Raw genomic sequence first — 25,480 nt, 5'->3', positions numbered from 1 at the left:
ACTCATTGATAAGTGGCTATTAGCCCAAATGCTTGAATTACCCTAGATCCCTAGAACAAACGAAACTCAAGACGGATGATCAAAATGTGAATGCTTCACTCCTTCTTTAAATGAGGAAAAAGAATACCCTTGGCAGGGAAGGGAGAGGCAAAGATTAAAACAGAGACTTAAGGAACACCCATTCAGAGCCTGCCCCACATGTGGCCCATACATATACAGCCACCCAATTAGACAAGATGGATGAAGCAAAGAAGTGCAGACCGACAGGAGCCGGATGTAGATCGCTCCTGAAAGACACAGCCAGAATACAGCAAATACAGAGGCGAATGCCAGCAGCAAACCACTGAACTGAGAATAGGTCCTCTATTGAAGGAATCAGAGAAAGAACTGGAAGAGCTTGAAGGGGCTCGAGACCCCAAAAGTACAACAATGCCAAGCAACCAGAGCTTCCAGGGACTAAGCCACTACCTAAAGACTATACATGGACTGACCCTGGACTCTGACCCCATAGGTAGCAATGAATATCGTAGTAAGAGCACCAGTGGAAGGGGAAGCCCTGGGTCCTGCTAAGACTGAACCCCCAGTGAACTAGTCCATGGGGGGAGGGCGGCAATGGGGGGAGGGTTGGGAGGGGAACACCCATAAGAAAAAAAAATAAAAATAAAAAAAAAAAAAAGAAGAGGCAGAAAGCACATAAGGGCCAGAGGGGATGGAGTACGCCAAGGAAACAGGGCCCTTTAAATCAGCACGAGCAAAGCTCCCATAATCTCACAGACACATGCACGGGCCTGTGCTAGACACATGCACGGTCCTAGAGCTGAAAGGAAAAGTGGATGCATGCCTCCATCCCTAACCCAGACGCTATCTGCATTTGATAACCACTTGCAGATGAAAATATAGTTTTCTCCAAGGGAGTCTGTCTGGGGGAACAAACTACTCTTAAGGGTGGGATGCATGCTTGGCAGTAGATGATCAACACCAAGCAAGCTAAAAAGTAACTACGGAGTTTCCTTGTCTCACGGTGTTGTGCCGGAGCTCCCTCTTTTCAAATTTTGTCTGATGTGTGTGTGTGTATACATATGTATGATTTTATATATTTTTACATAGTCTGATTTATTTAGATGTATAATCTACATATATATACATACATATATACACACATACATAATACATATATATTCTTCTCTCTTTTTACCTTACTGGCCCACTGCATGTATATTATGACTTCCAGTTTAGTGTTTTGATGGGATTCTTAAGTATGTGAACAAGTGGTTCTCTGTGTCTTATGCATTTTCTTGGGCTGTTTTTCTTCTGGGTTTGTTTGTTCGTTTGTTTTCTCCATTTCTGATGTTTTAGTTTTTATTTTATTTAATTATCTTATAATTTATTATTATTCCTTTCATGAAGTCTATTTCCTAATGAGAGACAGAAAGGGGGTGGGGTACAGGTGGGAGGGAGGAAGGGAAGAACTGGGAGGAGTCATTGGAGGGAAAACCATAGTCAGGATATATTATGTGAGAAAAAGTATATTTTTTTAATAAGAGAAAAAATTAATTAAAAAATGAAATTATTCTGCCAAAGATCAGAGCCTTTGAGACTCAGTAGCATCTGGAACCCACTTCATGCATAGCCCAGCGGCCATAATGTATTTATTACTTCTGAGAAGATCTGTTGATTCCTTCCTTAAAGCTTGCTGGCAAAACCATGTTACGATGAATTGAACAGTCTCTCACCCAGAGCTGGTGAGATGGCTCAGCTATTCAAAGCACTGGGTGCTCTTACAGAGGACCGCATGGCAGTTCTCAGCCATTCGCAACTCCAGTTTTGGGGACCCGATGTCCCCTTCAAGCCTCTGCAGTACCAGGGACAGATGTGGTACACACACATACATGCAAGCCAATATTCTACACATAGAATAAAAGCAAATATTATAAAAACATTAATAAGAAAACATTTGGTTTTATGTTCATTTTGTATTTGGAGGACATCATTTGGAAAGGTTAAAGAAGATGCTCTAATAAGTAGTTGATTTTGATGCTATTCAGATGAGACAGTTGTAGGTAAAACTAGCTGATGGTTGAGTATGTTCTAATAAGAGATATTTGAATAGAGTTCATTCAAACAGAATCTATGTTTATTTATATATGATCTTCTTATTACTTATTTATGTGTGTGTGAGTGTGAGTGTGTGTGTGAGTATGTGTGTGTGTATAAATGTGAGTGTGTGTGTGTGAGTGTGAGTGTGTGAGTGTGTGTGAGTGTGAGTGTGAGTGTGTGTGAGCGTGTGAGGGTGTGTGTGAGTGTGAGTGTGTGTGAGTGTGTGAGTGTGTGTGAGTGTGTGAATGTGAGTGTGTGTGAGTGTGAGTGTGTGTGAGTGTGAGTGTGTGAGTGTGAGTGTGTGTGAGTGTGTGTGAATGTGAGTGTGTGTGAGTGTGTGTGAGTGTGTGTGAATGTGAGTGTGTGTGAGTGTGTGTGTGTGAGTGTGTGTGAGTGTGTGTGAATGTGAGTGTGTGTGAGTGTGTGAGTGTGTGTGAGTGTGAGTGTGTGTGAGTGTGTGAGGGTGTGTGTGAGTGTGTGTGAGTGTGAGTGTGTGAGTGTGAGTGTGTGAGGGTGTGTGTGAGTGTGTGTGAGTGTGAGTGTGTGAGTGTGAGTGTGTGTGAGTGTGTGTGTGTGAGTGTGTGAGTGTGTGTGTATGAGTGTGTGTGTGTGCATGTGTGTGCATCAGAAGAGGGTGTTGGGTTCCTGAAGCTGGCATTACAGGTGGTTGTGGACCAACCAACATGCATTGTGGGAACCCAATCCTCTGGAAGAGTAGTACTCGGTCTTGAGTGCTGTGCCATCTCTCTAGGCCTCTCACTTTAACTTTAGAGATAGGGTATGTCACTGACGCTAAGCTTGCTGCCAACTTTTGGGATTCTGCTCTCTCTGCCTCATCAGCCCTGGGCCCATGGGCGTGTGCTACTGCCCTGGCTTCTGTGTGCACTGGAGGTCGGAACTTGGGTCTCCATTCTTAGGCAAGCGCTCTACCACTGAGCTAAATCCCCAACCCCTGGGTCTCCATTCTTACACAGGTATTTCACCCTCGATTCCTCTCTCCAACCCAAGATACGTCCTTTAAATGGTACGAGTGCACTAAAAGGTGGACAGGCACTGGTTCTTAGGGACATTATATAATCAGGTTTATTATAGCTTTGTATGCTCTCAGTATCAACTAGGAATCTATTGGGGTAATATCTATTTCTAAACTGTACCCATACCTAGCCCCATTTAGAAAATCATCACTTGCTCCTCTTGGCTCCACAGAGTATAACAAGTCCCAGCAGTTGTTGATCATGAACCTCCTCAAACTCCCCACCTCAAATTCCCGTGTGTGCGGGCAGTCTATCTGTGGTGAACAGTAAGGCTTGGCAGGCCAGGAGGATTATGACAACAGCTCAGACATGTTTCCAGGCGGGTTTTATCATCATCTCTGACAACTGCTGAGGGGCTCATGAGATTGGCAGGTACAGGGGGAGACTGAACAAAAGACCCCGTCAGACCCTTAGGTCATCTCTCTTGAGCCTGGGTGGGCAGCAGGGCCTCTGAGTAACCAGAAAACAGAGCGGAGTCATGTTCCTTGTGGTGTACGTATCCTGCAGGTCCCTGCAGGCTGTGTGTAATTGGTATCGCCTCTGTCTTGTCAGGGATGTGATGCATATGGACTGCTTTCTAGACTGTACCTCATGTAAGAACCCCACAGGGACGCCGTGAATGCAGCTCCCAATGACACAGGGTCCAGGTGGGACCTGAGACTGCATGTCTAACAAACTCTCAGACGATGCTGAGGGACAAGGGGCACATTGGTGAGTGACCAAGTCCACCTCAACTTGCTAGACTACAGAGGATATCGCAGAGTCATATTTATGCAGCATGGTGGGGCCTCCCACTTTCTTCTGTGAAACACACAAGAGAATAAAATCTCCAGAATGCACTGAAAAGGTCATGTCTGGAAGTGGACTCTGATATGGTGATACTGTGCACACAAATGTAAAAGGGGAGTCTGTGAGTTCTTGGTGGCCCTGGTGTCACAACTGTTCACACCTGGAGGAAGAAGAAGTCTAACGTTGTCTTTTCTCCATGCTCCTGGGGGAATGCCGGCTTGTGCCCTAGATGTTGGGTTTATGAGCAAAAGCTAAGCTCCCCAAGAGAGTACTGTGCAGGCCTCCCTCTATTTGAAAGCCAGATTTCTGACATCTTGCTTTACAGAGTGCCAGGAAGATGTATAGATGGCCATGCTCCTTCTGTGGTAAGGCTGGACATCTCGGTCACAGAGAGTTCTGATCACTTTCTTTAAGGTCTCATCATTTGGAAGAATGGGATAGAAATAGGCCTTCCCTCAGAAGGTTGTGGTGGACTATCCTCTGGGGCAGCTAATACGATCAGAACAGTGATTATCAACCTTCCCAATGCTGCAACCCTTTAATAGAGTTCTTCATCTTGTAACTCCCAGCCATACAATTATTTCGTTGCTATTTCATTACCTGTGATTTTGACACTATCATGAATCATAGTGTAAATATCTGATGTGCAGGATATCTGATATGCTACCCCTGTGACAGGGTCATTCAGACCCCAAAGGGGTTGCAACCCACAGGTTGAGGATGGCTGACTTAGAGCAATACTTATAAATACTTATAATACTATAAATACTTATATATAATACATCTGCTGTGCCATGTAATATATGATATGTAACATCCATGACAGAAAACTACAATGGTCCTGAGAAAAAGCAAAGATCTGAATACACGCATGGGCAAGAAGGCTCAGCAATGCAGGGTGCCGGTTCTCTCGAGACAATACCCACTCATTTAATCTCAGTAAGAGCCCAGCAGTGGAGAAAATGACAAGCTGCACTGGGTGCAAAGTTAATATGGAAACACTGAGAGCCCAGACGAGCAACGGAGAGGCCGCAAGGCCTTCACCACCTGCCGTCAAGTCTTACAGAACAGTGGTTGTGGCAAGACGTTAGAGAGACAGAGCATGGTATGTATATACAGAGAGAATGTAAGTCGTCACATAATTTACTGTGAGGATGAGCCTTCCCTATGTGCACAAAGGACAATGCTCCCAAGCGCACAGGGGACTGGGCATTCATATAAAACAAAAGTCACAAAAGGAACACAGATATAAGTAAGCAAAGTAAAACAATTAAGTCGTCATAGATATAAAATAATATTTTCATGATTTGTGGTATGCAGAAAAATATCTTAGGACACAGAACTGTAACTATCAGCTAAAGATTCAGGAATGGGGCTCCACTGAGATTTCAAAATTCTCACCAAAAACTGCCAATAAACGAGTTAAAAAACACACAAGCTACAAAGCAGAATTAATAAAACACTTAGCTAGCAGTCTATTGATAACTACCAGTAAAAAGACAAGTGATCCAGTTAAAATGGGGGAGGGATCTCACAAAGAAAGAGATATCTAATAGCCAGTAAACATATAACGGGGGTTGAAAAGACACCATCACTCAGAGAAACCAAAATCAAATCAGATACCGAGACGTCTCATGGGGTGATAAGATGAGGAGACAGTGAAGGAGGGGACTGCCATACGCTTCCAGCGAGAGCAGGAACTGACACCACCCAATGGCTGATCTCAAAGATGAACACTCACTCACCTATGAGACGCCCTGTCTCCTGCATTCACACTCAGATAAAACCCATGTATCTGCACTAAAGGGTGTGAAGGGAAGTTCAAAGTGGTACTGTCTATAACCATCTCACTGGGAGCGACCCAAATGTATGTCACTAACGAAGGAACAGTGGAATGTCTTCACATAGTTGAATACTATGACAAACTCTGCCGGACACGGCAAGGAGGCTGAGGGTGGAGGATTGCTTGATCCCTAGAGTTTGAAGCCAGGGCGGGTGATATAGCAAGGCCTGGTCTTGAAACTTCCACTACTAATGAATGCCGCGGATGAACATGAAGCTACAGGCAATTAGGGGCTGACTGACAAGCTTAAGGGAAAGTGAAACTCGCGCCAGTGAGCTCCCGGTTAGTACACGCCATTACACAAGTGGACGGTGTTGATGACCGGGGCAGCGGTGCCTTTAGGGAAATGCAGAGATGAGGCCTCAAGGACTTGTAGCCTCCTGACATGGGTAATGTTTACATGCAGCCTAGTATACATTCTTTGCTAGAAGATTTCTGAACTGCACAAGTATGATTTCACACATCTGTATGTGTCACACCCATAACAAATGCTTTGTAATTTTTTTTCTTGCTTGAACCCCCAAAGTGAGGGTTGTAGAATTAGACCCCATGCACCTCATCCTAACGCATGGTACCAATCTTCCGCTGATCTCTAGGTATGGCCCACACACTCTCATCCAAGGACCAGGTGGCCCACAAGAAGACGTGTAATGTCCTTCCCTGCTCCCAGCTGCTCTGTCATCCCGCTGATTAGATGACATGTACCTGGAATGTCCTGAGGACCTCTTCTGAGATGTCCTTCCCTCCTAAGAGCTGGTTTTGGGGAGCTATGCCAGTGGGTAAAGTGCTTGCTGTCCTACTACAAGAACCCAAGCTCAGATCCTAGAACCCATGTAAAAAGCTAAGCATGGCCTAGTGCTAGGGACATGGAGATAGCATGTGGGGAGGGAGGGAAGGGAAGAGGGAGAGGAGGGGGGAGTGAGGAGGGGGAGAGAGGGAAGGAAAGAGAGAGAGAGGAGAGCATTGGTTTCCCAGACAGCTAAAATTATCATTCCCTACACCTCACTCCAAGGTCACTAAACCTGCCACCCTCTACTCTTAGAGAGTTATATACGGGCCTCCATGCTGACTCAGTATTTGCTACCGTATGATGCTTTCCGTTTTATATTCATACAAGATAGAGATTATTCTAATAAGCAAAACAAAATGATTTTTTGCTGAAGAAAAAAAAGGACTCTGTGATCTGATGATCTCAGACCCTCTAGTCTGACTCAATAAATTGCAAAGAAATAGTTGGGAAAAAAATAGATAGGCAGATGGTAATCTGTTGATACTGGTGGCAATCCAGTGAGCTGGGAACCCAGTGCCAGGAATCCAGCTGGGAACTAGGGCAAAGGCGATGGCAAGGAAAAGCAAACAAAAAAGACTCTTATCCTCAAAGGAGTCACAGCCTAGTGTCACAGGCTGCCCAGATCCAAGCGCACGCCTACGCCACAGGTTGCACGGTCTCCTCAGAAGATGCTAACAGGATGCAGGTTCAGTATGAACTCAAGTCATCAGTGGCGCCTAACTTCAGAGCTGTCTCTCAGGCCCCTCTTTTATTATTTTTAAAGCATCCCTGAAAATACAAAGGAACCTACAATAGTCACGTAATACAGAGCCTAAAAAGCACCTGTGGCCTTCTCGTGGCCATGAACTGCGTGTTTCCCAATAGTTACCTCTGAGGTTTGTCTCAGCATCCTTAGACTACCTCTAACTGGAGCCCCGCGTTCAGAGAGCCGGCTCCCAACCTTCCACCCTGGGCTCCTGCCCGTTTTCTTCCCAGGGTCAAGGCACTTCCAGGAGCCTGCTCGCCCCACATGTACTGAACAGAAAGCTGTGCCACAGTTGTGGCTTTGGGAACAGTATTGAAAAAGGAACATTAAAAAAAAAATTAGTTTGTCTGTTTGTTGTTAGGGTTACACACCACGGGCGGCTCTTGCTGGAAATTGTGCTAAACCCTAACTTTTGTTAAAATGCCTTCAGTTTACCTTCTCATCATCCCCAACAATGGCTGACTGGATGTCTCCTGGTTACGGAATTTTTTTTTTCCGTCTTAACGGAAGAAAAAACCCGAATAACCTAAAACTTCATAAACAACAGAGATTGAAGTACCATGAACACTTATAACTTTTGAAGCCAAAAATAATTCTCTATTTTTACAAAAGGATAAAAATATCTGTCCCCCAGGTAAGGAGAGACAACAGACCTTCCCACAGAGACTCAGAAATGGGACCAAAGTCCTTTTTCATCTCACAAACAGACGTATCTAATGGTATAACGGAGAGTTGGGCTTGGTGGGAACTGATTCACGCTGTAATTGGGTCTTTCCTAGGATTAAGTGAGGTACTTTAAAGTAAGTTCTTTCTCTTTTTATAAGTGGTTTCAAGCAACTTGAAAAACACGCCCGGAATACTGTTGACCAGAACATAGCTCCTATGGTCTGCAGATAATTTAGTATTTGACAATCCTTTTCAACGTCCTCCAACTCCAACCAAAACTAAAACTTTCTTGGGGATGGGGTAGGGAGAAGTAAGCAAATAAAACCTAATATCTACATAATTGCCCACAGATCAAACAACTTGAGGACAATTTAAAACAGCAGCATTTCAGCTGGGTCAAGTCAAAATAAGGAACTGTCCACCATTGGTTCACAGTTCTCATGCTTGCTGGTCCTCCAACAACAGTGCCGGGCTGGCTTTGATGTTAAAACACTTGGATACTGCTTCATCGCTCATTGGCCCTGTGCAGTTATGTCACTTGGGTTATCACAGATAATACAGTCTGCCCTGCCTTCTGCACAGGCACAGACATTGCGCTGTGTTTATTTTCTGAGCCTCTGACAGAGCAGGAAAATGCCACACTAGACTTTGCCCTTGACTTGGGAGACCCACCCCTGCTTAGGTATGACGGCTCTAACCCTGACCCTACTGCCAAGAGCTAGCCCTGCCTACACAGGCTGGCTCCTAAGCCAGCTGTCCTAATCACAGATGGCCCTTAGCCTGGTGACGCAGCAGAGAGAGTCACGGTTCAATAAGATGCTTCCTGAAACTCTCATCACAGGCGTCCTTTAAGGAGGGGAAGTGAAGCAATCTAAGCCTAGAGTTCCCAGGCTCTGACTTCAGGGTAAAGAATAGTCAGACAGCATGAAGCAACACAGAGAGAAACAAGCAGAGATGAGCTGGCAGGGAAGACATAGGCACTTTCAGAGGGTCCGGATGTCAGGCCTCTCTCCCAGTGGCTACCAGAGCCTCCTTTTTCTGTGGCTACAGAAGTCAATGCATTTTCTTTAGGTTTAAACTGGGTTGAAGAGGTACCTGTTAGTGGCGTTCCCGACCAGGCAGATGGTGATCAGATGTTGCTTGACCTCCTTGGGTTCATGCTGGTCTCTGTCCTGGGCACTCCTTTGTGGCCCACAGGATCTCATCTTTTGCATTTGGACCCCATCCCACAGCTAAAGGAGCATCGGGTCCAACCCAAATCTCACCTACATATGTCCAAGTTTTGATCCCAGAGCCTTTAAGCGATAGGACACACCAAGAGTGACATTGTAAAGACAGATACCTTCTTCACAGACAATACTTCTGGTCCTTGATGTTCAGCTGAGTGAAGTAGTTGTGTACGAACTACTCTACACAACGTCTCTCTTCTCCTTTTCCTTCCATTCCTTCCTCCTTGGCCTCCATATTGTTATAAGTGATTTATTCTCCAAACTGAGAGAACATGAAATTAAACACCAAGGGAGAAAAATGAGTCGAACATCGGTGCGTTGCTGTAGCAAATGGGAAATGTAAGACTCAAAATGAACTGCCCGAGGCAGGAAGGAACCTTGATGTGTTGTCCTCTCTTGACTGGTGAACTTAGAGGTAGGATGGCCCTGGTACGGTGCCATCAGCCAGCCAAGGATGGCAGTGGTGACCCTGTGTTTTATTTCCATGTTTGGTATAACAGTGCTGACATCTCCATAAGGCATGCCTAAGGTCCCTAAAGGCATCTTATAGCTGCCCAACCCAGATGGGGTTGTGTCATTGTGCACACCCTGCATCAGAGAGCAATTTCTTTGTGCATGGAACAGGTAATTAGAAATAAAATCCTGTCAGTGGGGCGAGGGCAAATGTAAGGGTCAGGATTGACTCACCATGGTGACTACTTAGATGTCAGAGGTGTGGGAGGGAAGGGCTAGCGTCCTGCCTACGTTGGTTATAGGAAGGCTCTTCTCTGAGACAGGGGTAGAGCTGTTTTGGCAAGGATGGTGCAATCGCTACGCGGGCTTGCAGCTGGCTCTCCATGCTTTATGTAGGGCTGCTCAGGAATCTAACTGGGGCTTGTCAACAAAACCTTGGCCTGGACAGCAAGACATTCATATCTGATGAGAAGAAGGTCCAGCAAAAGAAGTCATTCTTTTCTCTGTACCAAGGACCACTAATATAAAGCAGGAGTCACCTCAAGAACACATTCATGTTCCCACAGAATCTTCCACCTTACAACCGATGCTGTTCAGGGGTGTGTGTGTGTGTGTGTGTGTGTGTGTGTGTGTGTGTGTGGTGAGTGTATATGTGCATATGTGTGTGGTGTACATGCTTGTGTGTGTGTGTGTGTGTGTGTGTGGTGAGTGTATATGTGCATATGTGTGTGGTGTACATGCTTGTGTGTGTGTGTGTGTGTTTGTACCCATGTATGTGGTGTGCATGTGTGTGTGTGGTGTGTATGTATGTGTGTGTGTGTGTGTGTGTGTGTGTGTGTGTGTTTGAGAGGGTGCACCTATGTGTGCATGGTACATGCCTGCAGGTTAGGGGACAACCTGGGTATCAGTCCTGGCCTTCTACCTTGTTTGAGACAGTGTCTTGGTTTTGGGGTACCTACACCAGACTACCTGGCCTGTGGACTTCCAGGGACTCTCCACCTCTCTCCTCAATGTCCCCATAGGATTCATAGGATTGCTACAGCAGGCTTTACTCAGGCTCTAGGGTTTCTCAAATCATCCTGTTTGTGTGGCAAATATTTTTACCCCTCAAACTATCCTCCCAGCCCCTGAGTAAAACTTTTAATGTAATTTTCCTGCAAGCATCATATACATTTCACTATCTTAACCAATTGAAAATGGTGCCAGGTACAACACATCTCTGCGCCCACCCCTGGCATGCATCTCCAGAACTCTCCAAGAGCAAAATCCACCTTCTCTACTCAAGAAATAATTCCTATGCCGTCCCCCTACCCTCAGTCCTGGCAACAACTATATTTGACTTTCTGTCACTTAAAATGACTACCCAAAAATTCTTCAGTTGAGTGAAATTCCACAATATTTGTCTGCTACTGGTTTATTTCGCTTAACATGATACCTTAGGCCGACGTTACAGCACGAGTCACAATGCCCTGCTTATTTAAGGCTGAATAACGCTCTACTGTAGGCATGCACTCTATTTTGTTTATCTCTTCATTTAACAACAGACACAGATTGTTTCCAAGTTTTGTTTTTCTTTTGCTAGTGTGACTAATGCTGCTACAACTGTGGGTACACAGCTATGTCCAGAGGTATTTTCAAGATATCCATGGGAGGATCCACATGGTCCCACACCTCCTGAGGGATGACTGGATATTAATGGAACAGGAGTCATTTTCTTCAGTTGGGTGGCCACTGGTAAGTTGTCCAGTGCTCCAATAAATAGCCTTCCACCTTGGAGAAGCAGTTTGCCTTATTTAGGGTTTTACTGCTGTGAACAGACACCATGACCAATGCAACTCACATAATGAAATTTAATCGGGGCTGGCTTACAGGTTCAGGGGTTCATCTATAATCATCAAGGCAGGAGCATGGCAGCATCCAGGCAGGAATGGTGCAGCAGGAGCTGAGAGTTCTGCATCTTGTTCTGAAGGCAAACATAAGAAGACTGGCTTCCAGGCAGCTAGGATAAGGGTCTTAGAGCCCATACCTACAGTGACACACTTTCTCCAACAAGGTCACACCTCCTAATAGTGTCACTCCCTGGGCCAAGCATATTCAAACCACCACACAGTTTGAATTAAATTCAAAGAGCCACACATGAAGAAGACATGAAAGTAAGAAGGAGACTTCTCAGGCAGAAGGTTTCAGTTGGAGGGAGTGAGAGAGGGGAAGAGAGGTGAAACTAAAATGTATTATACATGGGTATGAAACCATCAGACAGTACAAAAAAAAGACAAAGATTTCTAGGGGATTCAGCGATGGTGGGGCTACTGCCTCTTGGGGATTGTTCTGAGGTATCCTGGGAACAAATCATATTATCTTCGTTGGCTTGGGCCAGCTGTGCCTTTGCTAATCACAGCATTCATGCTGTTACCGCTAGTTCACACATCACCTCCTTCAGTAGACTCCAAGACCCAGGAGAGCAGATGGGTTGTTCCTAGAGATCAAGGTGTCCCTAGATCTTGTTCTAAGCCTGACACCCATGAGAAATTATCAAGCTGAATACAGAACTGCAGTAACCTATAATTTACCCACATCCCACTCTGCTAACAGCCACTCCCTTTGCTATTAGGATGTCATGACTCATGGTGCCCTGAGCCAGGCCCTGGTCCTGCAGCCTGATGCACTCTGGGCCTGAGCCAGTGTTGGATTGCACGACAAGGCAGAACTGAGTAAGAGAAAGCCAGTGGGCTCCCACAGTGGAACAAGACCAGGAAGGAGGGGAGCTGCCCTGGGCCCTCACTCCATCCTTTCCAAAGAATGGCTGCAATCATTCCTTGCATCTAAATGAGAGGCCCAATCAATCTTCCCTCAAATATCTGCCTCTCCATCTCCAAAAGCCGCTTAAAAAAGAAAGAGAAAGAAAAAAAAATGTAACTATGTTTCACTGAAGTGGATTTGTGTGTTTTCTCTCTGTGTCTGGAGCTCCGCATTCCTGGGTTTTCTTTGGTTTTAATTTTAACCTGAGATCGATTTTTTTTTCTCCAAAATGGAAACCTATGGAAATTAAAAAGTAGCACCAGATAAAAGAAATGCCGGAACACCCAGGAGAGTTCTGTGGAGTTCCACACTGAGGTCTAGGAAGGGATCTGCAGAGAACTTCTTTGTCATGTGGAGAAGTGGTGTGGCGAATTGAGAATGCTAGGCTCCCCTCCCCTCCACCTCAGAAGCCAGCAGATGCAGTGTGTGCTGGGATAGAGAAGCAAGGAGAGAAGAGAAGTTGGTAGGCAGAGCAACACGGTCTTAACGGCCTCTTCGGTGCTTCTGAGATCTGGGCCCCCTTTCACTCAAACAGTGAACTGCTGGGGCCTGGATTAGGGGCGGTATACCTATGTAAACATATGCCAGGTGTGTTCATTTATACTTAGATATTTTATTTACTATGGAATCTGCTGCATTCATTGTCTTATGTAGCCTACGATGGTCTCAAACTTGCTATATGCTGAAGATAACCTTAAACTTTGACCCTTTTGCTTCAACCTTCTGGGGGCTGGGATTGCAGTTATATGACATCGTGCTCGGTTTTATTCTGTTCTGGTCATGGAACCACAGGCTTTGTGCAGGCTAGGCAAGCATTTCCCCAACTGAGCCTCATCCCAGCCTTATTTGCATACCTCTGAGGCTTCCAGCTGCTCTCGTCCAGCACCCCGTTTTCATTTTCCCACGATGACCCATCCTTCCACTGCTACATGCGATCTCAGTCCTCAGGGAAGGCCATCTATCCGCCCAGTCCTTCTTGAGTCCCTGATGAGGCCTTTTGCTAATGTCTTGCAGCTTCATAGCTGAGATGAAGACTGCTATCAAAGGTCCATTTCTTTTTAAAGACATCTTTCTTGTACGGGGCGGAATGAGAAATGTGCCTCTGTGGCAAACCACAACCAGCTCTATGATCTGCAACTCCCTGGCTGGATGCTGCATCAGACCCTGAATACTCAAGGACTTTTCACCATACTGTTTATATGGTAGGAGGATAGGCAAACTTCTAAATGCATATGCTGCTGCCTGAGTCCCCCACCAGCTCTAACCCAGAAAAGTACAAAAAGAAAGGAAGCTATGATTCCAACCCACCTGACTATCCAAGGACAACAGGAACCCTAGGATTTCACGGCAAGTCTGTGAGGACCTACTTGGATCCATGTGAATTCTCTCACATCCTTGAGCTTGGATGCTAACTCTGCCCTGTTTGCTGTGTCTGGAGTGACCCAATGTGATAAGAAAGCCCCAAGTGCTGGCTGCCCTTAGCCAGTCTTCAATCTCTGAAGTCAGTCTAGCTCTGTCTATGGTTTCAGTGTGGAATGTTCCTCACAGGCTCATGTGTTTGAACACTCGGTCTCCTCGTAGTGCAGTGTTCCACATAGTACCACTTTCCAAAGCTGTGGAGCCTCTTAGAAGATGGGGTCTGGCTGCCCGAAATGAGTTGCTGAAGGGACAGTCATAAAGGTTGTAGTCTGAGCCTGCTCCTTGATCAGCCTCTCTCTGACTCCTGGTACACTGGGGTGAGGTGTTGGGTCCAATCCACACATTCCTGCCTCCACAAATCCTGTCATCCCTCTTCTACCATGAAGGACTGTTCTCTCTCAAGTCATGAGACAAGAGAACTGTTTTCTCTTGTCAGTTGTTCCAGAAAGATACGCTGTCCCATCGACAACCTATGCATTTCACTTTATTGTCATTACTCCAGGATGGTTTGTTTTGTTTTGTTTTCAAACAGAGCCTCACGCACCCCAAGCTTCCCTGGAACTCACTATGTACCTAAGGCTAACCTCAAGCTTCTGTCTCCATCTTCCAAATACTGAGGTTACAGGGTCCTGCCAAGTCTGGCTTTATCTTAATATTTGCTTTCCTCCCTCACTTTTTTCCCCCTTCCTCCCTACCCATTCTGAAACTTTCCATAACTGATTGATTGATGATTGGTTGGTTGATTTTGTAGTGCCAAAAACTGGACCAAGAGCCTTGAACAGGGAAGACAGGGGCTCTGCCACTGAGACACTTATGTGGGGAGAAACGGACGTCCTGAGTAAGGAGTCAGTGAAGCACGGCGTGGACGTGTGTTGTTGACACTGGTACGGCCAAGTCAGGACCCCAAAGCCTGAGACCCATGGTAACACCAAAGCCTTCCACTGATGTTGACAATGTGTACAAAACCAAGCAACCACACACCCACCCCTGTGAAACTATCCCCTACGAGACCCCCCCACCCCAACTGAGACTGATTCCTCCTCCTCCTCACGGGTTACCAGATAAATGTGCTGAGTGACACAGGCTCCCTTCCTCAGAGTGGGCAGAGCTCACCTGCTTCCAACTCTTCCGTAGGGGTGACTGTCATGCCTTCAGGGTCTGTCATTTCTACATTCCCAGTGTCTCCTTTAACAAACCCTGCAGGGCACTGCAGTCTCCAGCCCTCTTTTAACTTTAATGGTTTGGGATAGTCTTCTTGCATTGCATAGACCTCGGGATCCCCCTGGCCGGATTCCTGAGCAGCTAGGATTATAGGTATACTCCAAGGAGCCAAGCTTAAGTAAGCAGCTTAAGGAGCACAGGGATACTTAGACCAAATGCTCTTCAGTCACAAGGCCTGCCCCCCACCCCCACCCCCATCCTCACCCCCACTCCCACCTCCAGCCTTACCAGGACTGTGTGCATCCCCGTGTAGAGTCTGCTGAGACTCACCAGTGTAGAGAACACGACAGCCATGATCAGGCCTAAAATGAAAGGGTACTGCAGAGGAGAGAAATAAAGACAACAGATCACGTTCAGATGAATGCTACTCTCCCCCACCCCCATGTGTGTGTGAATTTAGAGCTAAGTAGGCATTCCACCACTAGCCCCCTTTAATTTGATTCTTTTCCACCATGACGCAGACTCTAAGTTACTGGCAGTGGGCTTGAACTCGTGATTTTCTCGTCCCATCCTCTTTAGTAGCCAAGGCTCCAGGCTGGCACCACCCGACTGGTCAGACTGATTTGACATCACAGTTAGGAATGGGGTTCATTCTAAACAATTGCCAGGCTGAGTCTTACATTCCCTATTCAAGCCAGCAATCTAATCATCTGAAAACATTTTAAAAATGAGGACAGGTAAGGAGAAGATGCCTAAAGTACAGTTCTGGGTCCGTAATCAGTGCTGTTTTATAAGTGAGAATGCCTTTGACCATGACAGTAAGTCACGGCCACAGTGACTTTAACACGGGATGCTTTCCCGCCAATCATCACGTGTGCTCCTCACAACCGGAGCCAGCGAGAGATGCACAAAGCCACACAGTCAGGAGCTCAGTCAGAACCAGAGGCCATTATTCTTCTGTTCTTTCCCAGGTAATACTGAGTCCAGTAACACTTGGTTGAAAATATTCTCTTAAAAAAGAAAAATCTTACTATGTAGCCCAGGCTTTCCTTAAATGTGTGATCATCCTATCTCAGTCTCCAGAGTGCTGGGGTTACAAGTTTACGTGGCCATAGCTGGTAGTTTCTCTTTAAAGATCTTTTGTCGCCCTATCCTCAGCTTTTCAACAGAAGAGATTTAAAGTGAGTACACTCCCACAGCCAGATATTAGCTCTGATGCACAGTTAAATTAGCAGATCCACATTTAGAGCTGTTTTTTTTAAAAAGATTTTATTTATTCATTTTATATATGATGAGTACACTGTAGCTGCCTTCAGACACAGCAGAAGAGGGCATCGGATCTTGTTACAGATGGTTGTGAGCCACCATGTGGTTGCTGGGATTTGAACTCATGACCTCTGGAAGAGCAGTCAGTGCTCGTAACCGCTGAGCCATCTCTCCAGCCCTAGAGCTGTTTGTAGGTAATTAAACCCAATAGCTGCGTGGATTCATCAGGAAAGGCTGAATAGGAAAGAAATCATACTTTGGCTCAGGTGTTAGCGATATTACCACACTGTACCAGCCATAAAGGACATCGTAATTGGATAGCTTTAAGGGAGTGTTTGGATTTCTAGGGGAAGCGGCAGCCCAGGAGCCATGTCAGAATGAACGGATGATTGCCCTTGTGGAAACAATGGGAGCAGGAATATTTTAAAGTGAGTGCTTTCTCTCTTCCTACAGCCAGCCTCTCCTTACAGGGCATTAGAAGGGCATTTGATTTGATTGATTTGAGAAGTAAGAATGTATTTTGGTTTTAACATAAAATGCCCCAACAGGTGACTGCTCATTGTAGTCTGACACCATTTGCAGCAAACTTTGGTGATGTAAACATTAAGAGGTGCCCCGCAATGGACCGAAGTCCCTCAGGCATGCCTTTAAAGACAAGTCTGTCCTACGCTTCTCATCCACCAGGATCTGAAAACCTTCCATGGCAACACACTCCTACCACTGTGATATTCTGTCCTTGATGATTTGTTTCCCCCTAAATGACAGCACAGGTCTCTCTGAGTACTCTGTGTACTCGACTGGGCACCAGGGGCCCACTGTGTCCTGCTGGGCAGTGGAGTATGGGTGAAACCTAGCTCGAAAGTCAGCATGAACTCAAGACAGTCCTGGGGACCTCATACTTTGGGGTCCTGGCATGGCATTTCAACAAGTTACAGCACAGTGGTCACCGCTGGTTGGATACATTCCTTATGAACGTCCATGTGCCAGCAAGAAAATGGATCTATATCTATGTCGCTAGAAGACTACTGTAGAGGTGGACCTGAGATCTGATCCAGTCCTGACCTCTTCCAACCATGCTGGCTGACGGAAGCGTCTACCTGACGAGTGGAGCAGATGCAGATGTCTGGAGTAAAGAGCAGGAGGGGCCCACTGCTTCCACTTAACTGTATAAGGACACCAGGTTCGACAAAATCTGAACCTTCCAATAGCTAGTGGGTAACGTTTATGAAATTAAACACCAAGTCAAGGTGATGTGTCTCAAATAGCAGGGGAAAAAAGAATTTTCCTTGCAGCAATCACGTAATTTTGAAAAGGTCTTACTATAATTATTATCTAAGTAAATATTAAATGGAATTCTCCTGTTTTCAACATTATTAATCTCCTGTCATTTATATCGTTCTCAAATAAAAGAGCTGGTCCCTAACCAGGGGCAGAGTCATTCTCGGAAGGTAATTGGGGGTTCCCGACTCTTCCGCCCCAGGCCAGAGTCTGGCACAGGGATTTGGTGGAATTGTCTTTGCCCTGGAGGAGATCACTTACAAGGATTGTAAACCTTCTGTGTCTGTTGCAAGCCCAGAGAGTAGAGGTTCCCGTCTGTCTAGGCAATAGCTCTGATAAACACTTCCTCAGGGAGAGGACAATGTCAGGCAGCCCACACTGTGCCCTTCGGTCTGGGGCCCACCCCCACTCAAACTAGATGCTCAGTTTATGAAGAAATTTTTCAACACCCCTATAGGATTCACAGTTCCTTCAGTTTTAACCTCATAAATCTTAATGCCCCTCAAAAACAGTGTTAATTGTTCCTCTTTCTGCTCTCTACAAGAGTGGTAGGGGACATGAATGCCTCCCCAACCTTACCTGGTACCTGTCCATGGTGGAGATGAGGAGGGTGAAAGAAATGGCGGTGGCGGCCATGGCGTGGGTGGATGGCATTCCATATTCTGCAATCACTCTCTTTTCAAGCTTCACAACGGGAGGAGAGGAGGGCCGGGGCCACTTCAGGATGTCCTTGGCCACCTGGCCAATGTACATCACCAACTGAAAAGCCAGAGGTCTAAGGTAAGTAAAACCTAAAAAGTTATGACAACTGAATCTAAATATCTTTTATCTGCAGTTCCCAGTCTGCCTCCTGGATCCCCCTTGCCCTCTGTCTGACCTGACACTCACTGGGAATGTCTTGTAGGGCAGACTCGGGTCTTGAGACTGGCACAGCAAGTGCTTTATCAACGGAGGCATCCCCTGAGCCTCTTCATCAGATCCCTAACAATTAAGCAGCTTTGTGTATGTGTCCGGCGCCGCTCTCGGCCAACTAGGGAGTCTTCAGAGAACATGCTTTAAACCCCTGTCTGAGGCCAGCCTGGAATTTGTTCGAAAGATTTTTTTCACCCCCATGAGGACATTTCATGAAGAAATTCCCCTCGTCTTTTTAAAACTTGTTTTGGATTTATTTACCTCCTCTTTTTAAAACATTTTTTGATTTATTTTATGAAGATAAGTGATCTGCTTGCACGTGTGTATTTGTACAGCATGCCTGGTGATGGCAAAGCTCAGAAGAGGGCATCAGATTCCCTAGAACTAGAGGTACTCATGGTTGTGAGCTGCCCTGTGGATGCTGTGAACCAAACCGGGTCCTCTGCAGGAGTAGCACGTGTGCCTAACCACTGAGCCATCGATCCAGCCCCTATCCCATCTTTTCTTCTAAGAAGAAGCTAGGAACCCGGATTTACTGTTCATGATTTCAAAAGTGAATGAATGGGGCTGTCAACCACAGACTCATCTGTTTTGTCAATGAACTTTATGAGGTCATACCAGGATCCATGAAACTGGGGATGAGAGCAGTGTGGCCAAGCACCGTCCTTTGTAACTCAACTCATGGCCCACGGTTGGCAGACTGTACCACCAGAGGTGAACTTCTCTTCCCTCCCCTCTTCCCTTTCCTTTCTTCTTCTTGCCTTGTCTCACCTCTCCTTTCTTCTCTACTCTCCCTCTCCCCTCCCCTTCACTTCTTCTTTCCTCCCTCTCTTTCTCCAGTCCATCTACCTGAGGGGATCTGCCTGTCTCCCTCCCTCCCACTCTTCCTTGCAGCCTTTGTTTGATGCAGGAGCTCAGGACCCCTTTCTGACAGGAGGCTCCCTGCACAGGTCAGTGTGTCAATGGCCTTAGTCGTGAGGCAGCTTCTCATCTTAACTATGACAACAGTATCCACAGTCACCAAGGCTTCGCTTAGCTTTTGGTGGATGGAGTCATCTTGCCTTGCAATGGAACTCTTACACGAAGGACTATTTCAAAATTATTTGGACTAGCCAGCCGATTGCCAGGAATTTCCACACACTGGTGCGTTCTCTCCACACTTCAAGTGGCAGGCTAATTTGGGCATTGCATCCCCCCAGGGAGGCACAGTGCCTGAGTTAAAGCCCGGTAGAAGCTGTGGGGCACAGCAGGACATATCCCCAGGCTGTAAAGCCTCACTGATAGCCTCTGAATTCCGTCACTGCGATTTCCAATGGACTTTGAAACAAAGCCTCTTTACCATCCCTGATTACCAGAATGAGTCTCCTGGAGACACTCTTTTTATGTCTCCACCTCCCTCCTGGGGACCTGTAAAACCACATCCAGCTATTATCTGGGGAAATGTAGAAGAACACTACAGACTACCAAGAATTTCTCAGAAGCTGCTAAAAACACTCCACCTCTACCCCTTCCTCACCACCAAAATATATAAAATGTCACAATCATAAATGACAAATTCTAGTTCAATCAAAATACTGAAAACTCACAGTCTGGAAATCTTAAAATCATAACATCAAGAGAGATTGGGTAATACTTGAACCAAATCTAATTTTCTTGAAGTTTACAAGTCCTTTTGACTATATTTTTATTTTCCCTTCTATGCTCAAAGGATGTTTAGAATTAGGACAATTGTTCAGGTCACTTAAAAAGACTGCCACACCTACACACTGTTTCCAACTTAAAAGAAAAATCCAAATGAAAATAGATACATTAATGGCTCTCTTTAAACAAGAGGAAACAGACCTGAAATCTTTAAGACACAGGTAAAGGGTTGGCTCACAGTATGGCCTTCTGTCCTTGCTACTGCTGCTTTGGACCGCCAACTGTGATGTACCAACTTTGTATCAGCTCCTTGGCCTTTTTTTTTTTTTGGAGCTGGGGATCGAACCCAGGGCCTTGCGCTTGCTAGGCAAGCGCTCTACCACTGAGCTAAATCCCCAACCCCTCCTTGGCCTTAAGTAGGGAAAAGGGCTGCACAGAGTCTAGTTAAACACAAGAAAACATTCAACAGGAAGTCATCTACAGAGTTTTAATTTGGACTAAACTGTAGGCTGGCCATTAGCTTGTTTTTCCTTTCTTTTTGCTTCCGGGCTGCCACAAGTGAGCAGCTTCCTCTACGAGCATATGCTACCTCACCCACCACAAGGCCTAAACAACAGGGCTTACAGACTTCAAACTTTCAAAACTGTGAGTCAGAATGAATATTTCCTTTGTTTAAGTTTCTTCTTGCAGGCATTTTGTTACAGTAACACAAAGCTGACTCGAACAGTAGATATGCGTGGGAGGATACATGGGTCCAAAGACCCTGGGGCTGCGTATTAATTAAGGGAAAATGGCTTAATTCAGAGGAGTGAAGGGAAAGAGGTGTTCTGGTTGTCAGAAGAGCATGAGCAGAGGCTTGGATAAGTGACAGTGGGGAGTGCCTTGCAACTTACTAGGAGACTCGAACCTTTGGAGTTGGACAAATGAGGCCCAGTAGCACACATCCTCCAGAAGGACTAAGGCAAACAGAACCCAACCACATCAGTCAGTGGCAAGGATTAAAAGTTCCGGAGTTCTCTTATGCACTGAGAAAATTCAAATGCCCAGACACTCTGGAAAAGTCTGGCATTTTCTGATGACGTTAAGAGTACTCTCGTCATGTGATCCAGCCATGGCACACTAGACATTCCCTCACAACAAACGAGAGCACATGCCACGTGAAGTGTTGCATGTCAACACCCATTGCAGCTTTTGTTTGTCTGCTCCTGTGTTAACAGTCCCAAGCTGGAAACAGCTCAACTCCCATCAGAAGGTGAGAGGTGGTGTCTTCGTTCTGTTGAACGTTACTGTGGAACAACTAAAGCCTGAGCTGTTGACATGTATTTAAATAGAGACGAAGCTCAGAACGATACCAAAGAATGAAGCAACACACAAAGCAAACGGCACAGCTAAATGCTTCTCTTTATACAAAATTCTTAAAGATGTGATCTACCTCATAGTGAGAGAAAGTGAATATTTGCTAGGAAGTGGAGACGTCACAAATGAATACGAGGAGGTTGGGAGCATGTGTGCATACTCAAACACACACCACACACACACACACACACACACACACACACACACACACACACACACACACACTACTGCAGGTGTCCACAGAGTCTAGAAGAGGGTGTGTGATCTCTGGGGCTAGAGTTACAGATGGTTCTGAATTGTCAACTACGGGTGTTTGGGAACTGACTGCAGATCCCGCAGATCCCGCAGATCTCTCTGTAAGAGCAGTACTCAGCTTTCAGGCACCGAACTATTCTCCATCCCTGGATATTTTCATTAGCTATCCTGATTGTGGTAGTAACACCGGGACAGGCACACATGCCAGAGTTTGCCAAACTGGACATTTTAAATATGCACGAACATCATGAATACATTAAAGATGATTTGATTCTATTCTTTAAAGGGATAATTGAGAATTATGTGAACTCTATCTTAATGAGGTAATTGGTCATAACATCTGTCAATTATGTCTGAAAAGATAATTTCCAGTTTTCCTGAACCGTAAGGAACAGATGTCTGTGTTGGGGATGGCTGGTGATGAGGTTCTGCTTGGAGATCCCGGCAGAAGCACGGTTTGATCTGACCTCCGTGTCTAACAGACACCTTTGATGCCAAGGAGAGAGCTAGAGCGGGAATCTCAGGAATGGCTGGGAGGAGAGCAATTAGGAAGATGATGTAGCATCCAGGTAAGAGAGACCAATGCAATGCAGGCCAGCAGTGAGGGGGAAATTTGGAAGATATTTTGTGTTGCTTTTTCTTTTTAATAATGTAAAAATATAGAGTAGATTCATAACTATCAGGAGAATGACCACTAGCAAGAAATCAAACTAATAAGGCAGAAGAAATTGATGGAGTGTGACCCCAGAACCTTCCATATATGTGGAAATGTTTTTCATCATGAGACTAATTAGTCACTAGTTCTCACAGCAATGGATGCTCTGCAGGTTAGGTATGGCTATAGGTACCATGACCATAGGTGCCATGACCATAGGTACCATGACCATAGGTGCCATGACCATAGGTGGCATGATCATAGGTTCCATGACCATAGGTGCCATGACCATAGGTGCCATGACCATAGGTGGCATGATCATAGGTTCCATGACCATAGGTGCCATGACCATAGGTGCCATGACCATAGGTGGCATGACCATAGGTGCCATGACCATAGGTGGTATGACCATAGGTACCACCAGTGTGGATTGGGAGGAGGCTGGGGATGCTGACTGCTTTCCAATAAACAGAACCATACCGTGTGAAAACTGGTTTTAGGTGACCCTCCAGTTTTTGCCTTGTTAAAAAGCCTCTTGTGGTACTCTGGTCTGAAGCCTCTGCTGAACAAGTAAATACTAAATATATTTCAAAATACAATTTGAACAGGCACCAGTGTTTCCAAGGCTGCCCCTATTGGTATGAACTGAAGGAAGGTTGGGCCCCAGCTTATTCGTACTTCATTGGGGCTTCTCAAGGTTTGGGGCAAATGCTGCCTATTGGATCTGTGACTTCTGCATAACACTTCTGTGACCTAGGGACTGCACTTGGCATACTAGGGACACCCATACAAATGCTCAGGTTGAGAGGCTCAGCTGCCCTATGAGGTATTCTCATGTAGACACGCCCAGACAATGATGGAGTTTAAAGTGATTCGAGGGATACTGAACTTAAGGAACACACGTCTAGTAGGTTGTGTTACCCAGTAATTTTGTGCCAAGAAAGTAGAAATATTATATACTCAGAATGTAAAAGGTGTTAGTGTGCTATTTAGATAGCTAGACACAGAATAGAAACACACTGCATGCTGCTACTCATACAAATGTCCAGACTAGGAAACTGCAGCGACGGAAAGTGGATTAATGGTCACTTAGGGCTTGGTGGTCAGATGTCTGAAGTGAGAAGTTAGCTGATCCATGCTTGCTCTAAGGCTCTGGGGCAGAGTACTTTCTTTGCCTCTCCCCAGTTTCTGGTGTGTGTGAGCACTCTTTGATCAGTGGCCAGCTTGTTACAGTCCCTGTCTCTGGGGTAACATTACTTTATCCTCTGTGTTTCATCCTGTCTTTCCCTTCTGTCTTTCTGAGGACAACTGTTGGACTGGCCCAACTGAAAGGTCTAAGATAAATACCTCAAGATCCAACTCGGGTTCACGATCCATGGGAGAGAGTTTGGCTATCATGTTCCCTGGGTTTAGTCCCCAACACTAAATAAAACTAATAGAAGTTGCAGGTTTGACAGAATTGAGAAAAAAGGATGGGTCTGGGGTGTCAAACATTCAACATCACATGTCATCCGTTAGACATTAAATCAGACGTGAGACACATCGGTGTACATAACAGAGTGGCTAAAGTCCAGACACCTGGCAATACCACATGCTGGTGAGGATGCAGAGTAAAAGAAACGTCCAGTCATCACTAGCAGGAAAGCAAAATTCTAAGATCCTTTTAAAAGACAATTTTAAAAGGTTTTTTTTTTACAAAGTTAAACATACTCATCATAGTCTGTAAATCATACTAGGCATTTATCCAAGTGAGTTGGAAAATTTTGTATATACATACACACATATACATGTACATATGCCCTACACATGGGTATCTACAGAAGTGCTATTCATAATGGCCAAAACTTGGGAACAAACAAGACATTCTCTAGTAGTGTGTGTGCATGTGTGTGTGTGTGTGTGTGTGTGTGTGTGTGTGTGTGCATGTGTGTGTGTATGTGTGTGGTGTGGTGTATATATACATAAATACATACATTGTGGTACATTCCAAGAATGGGGTATTATTCAGGATAGAGACAAAGGAGTGATCTAGCCCTGGAAGTCATGGAAGAAACTTAGATACATATTGCGAAGTAAAACCTGAAAAGGCGGGGTTGGGGATTTAGCTCAGTGGTAGAGCGCTTGCCTAGCAAGCACAAGGCCCTGGGTTCAGTCCCCAGCTCCGAAAAAAAGAAAAAAAAAACCTGAAAAGGCTACACAAGGGGGTTCTAACTGTATGACACTCAGGAAAAAGCCAAACTTTGAGGACCATAGAGACATCAGTGGCTGCTGAGGTGGAAATATGAGTGGCAGAGCACAGGGACTTTTTATGGCAGTGAGACATTTCTGTTTGATACTCTGATGATAAATATGTCACTGTCTACTGGTTACAACCAAAGGGATATAAACCACAGAGAGTGAAGCTTATGTCAGCTGTGGACTTTGGGTGACCAGGATGTGCTACTGTGGGGTTACTGGTTATATGAAAGGTATCACTCTAGTGTGGGATGCTGTCAATAGAATCAGAGGGCACATGACAACTCTGTCATTTTTGCCCAGTTTTATTGTCAACCTAAAACTGATCTGAAAAAAAAGACTAAAGTTAGAAGACAACCATTTCTTCATTGATGTCTCAGTTAAAGAGTCTAATGATTAACTCAACAGGGCTCACCATGAAAAAAGGACTGCACTCTATTGTTGAGGGCCCTCCTTCCTAAAGGGATCTAATTAACTGCTACCATCCATCCTGTTCCTTCGGGGATAAGGCCCTAAAGGCCTGGCCATAAAAGCAAAAATCCAGGAGGAGGGGATGCAGGAAGTATTTCAGCTCACTAATGGCTTCAGCGAACTGGCTGGGTTCCATTGCATGGTGCTTTGAGATGGCCAGGGGTCTTGTAGGGTTTGGGTTGGTGACAGATATTAACCCTTTTTTGTTTTCTTCCTTTTTCTGTTTATTTTTTCTTGCTTGTTTGTGACCTCTTTTTGTGTCTTTAGTGTATGCATTAGTGTGCACATGGGAGGAGGAACATGTGTGCACATGTGGAGTTAAGAGGTCAATATCAGGTATTTTCCTCAATTGCTCACATTTTAGTTTTTGACACAGGATTTTTTTT

General features: G+C 45.4%; 1 protein-coding gene across 3 annotated transcripts in view; it reads right to left on the bottom strand.

Moving 5' to 3' along the window:
* The window catches only part of Sgpp2 (sphingosine-1-phosphate phosphatase 2), a 119,562-nt gene that overhangs the window by 18,761 nt on the left and 75,321 nt on the right, over positions 1-25,480 (bottom strand). The window contains exons 3-5 of one of the 3 annotated variants that reach the window (XM_087565469.1): positions 18,149-18,328; positions 15,314-15,403; positions 11,516-11,609 (exon numbers count right to left, since the gene is read on the bottom strand). In XM_087565469.1, coding sequence (XP_087421595.1) covers positions 11,541-11,609; positions 15,314-15,403; positions 18,149-18,328 — 339 coding nt within the window. In that variant the 3' untranslated portion in view covers positions 11,516-11,540. 3 annotated transcript variants of the gene reach the window in all.

This window comes from Rattus norvegicus, chromosome 9, assembly GCF_021556685.1.
Source record: "Rattus norvegicus strain SHRSP/BbbUtx chromosome 9, alternate assembly SHRSP_T2T, whole genome shotgun sequence".
Lineage (NCBI taxonomy): Eukaryota > Metazoa > Chordata > Mammalia > Rodentia > Muridae > Rattus > Rattus norvegicus.
This window is presented reverse-complemented; position numbering and strand designations above follow the sequence as displayed.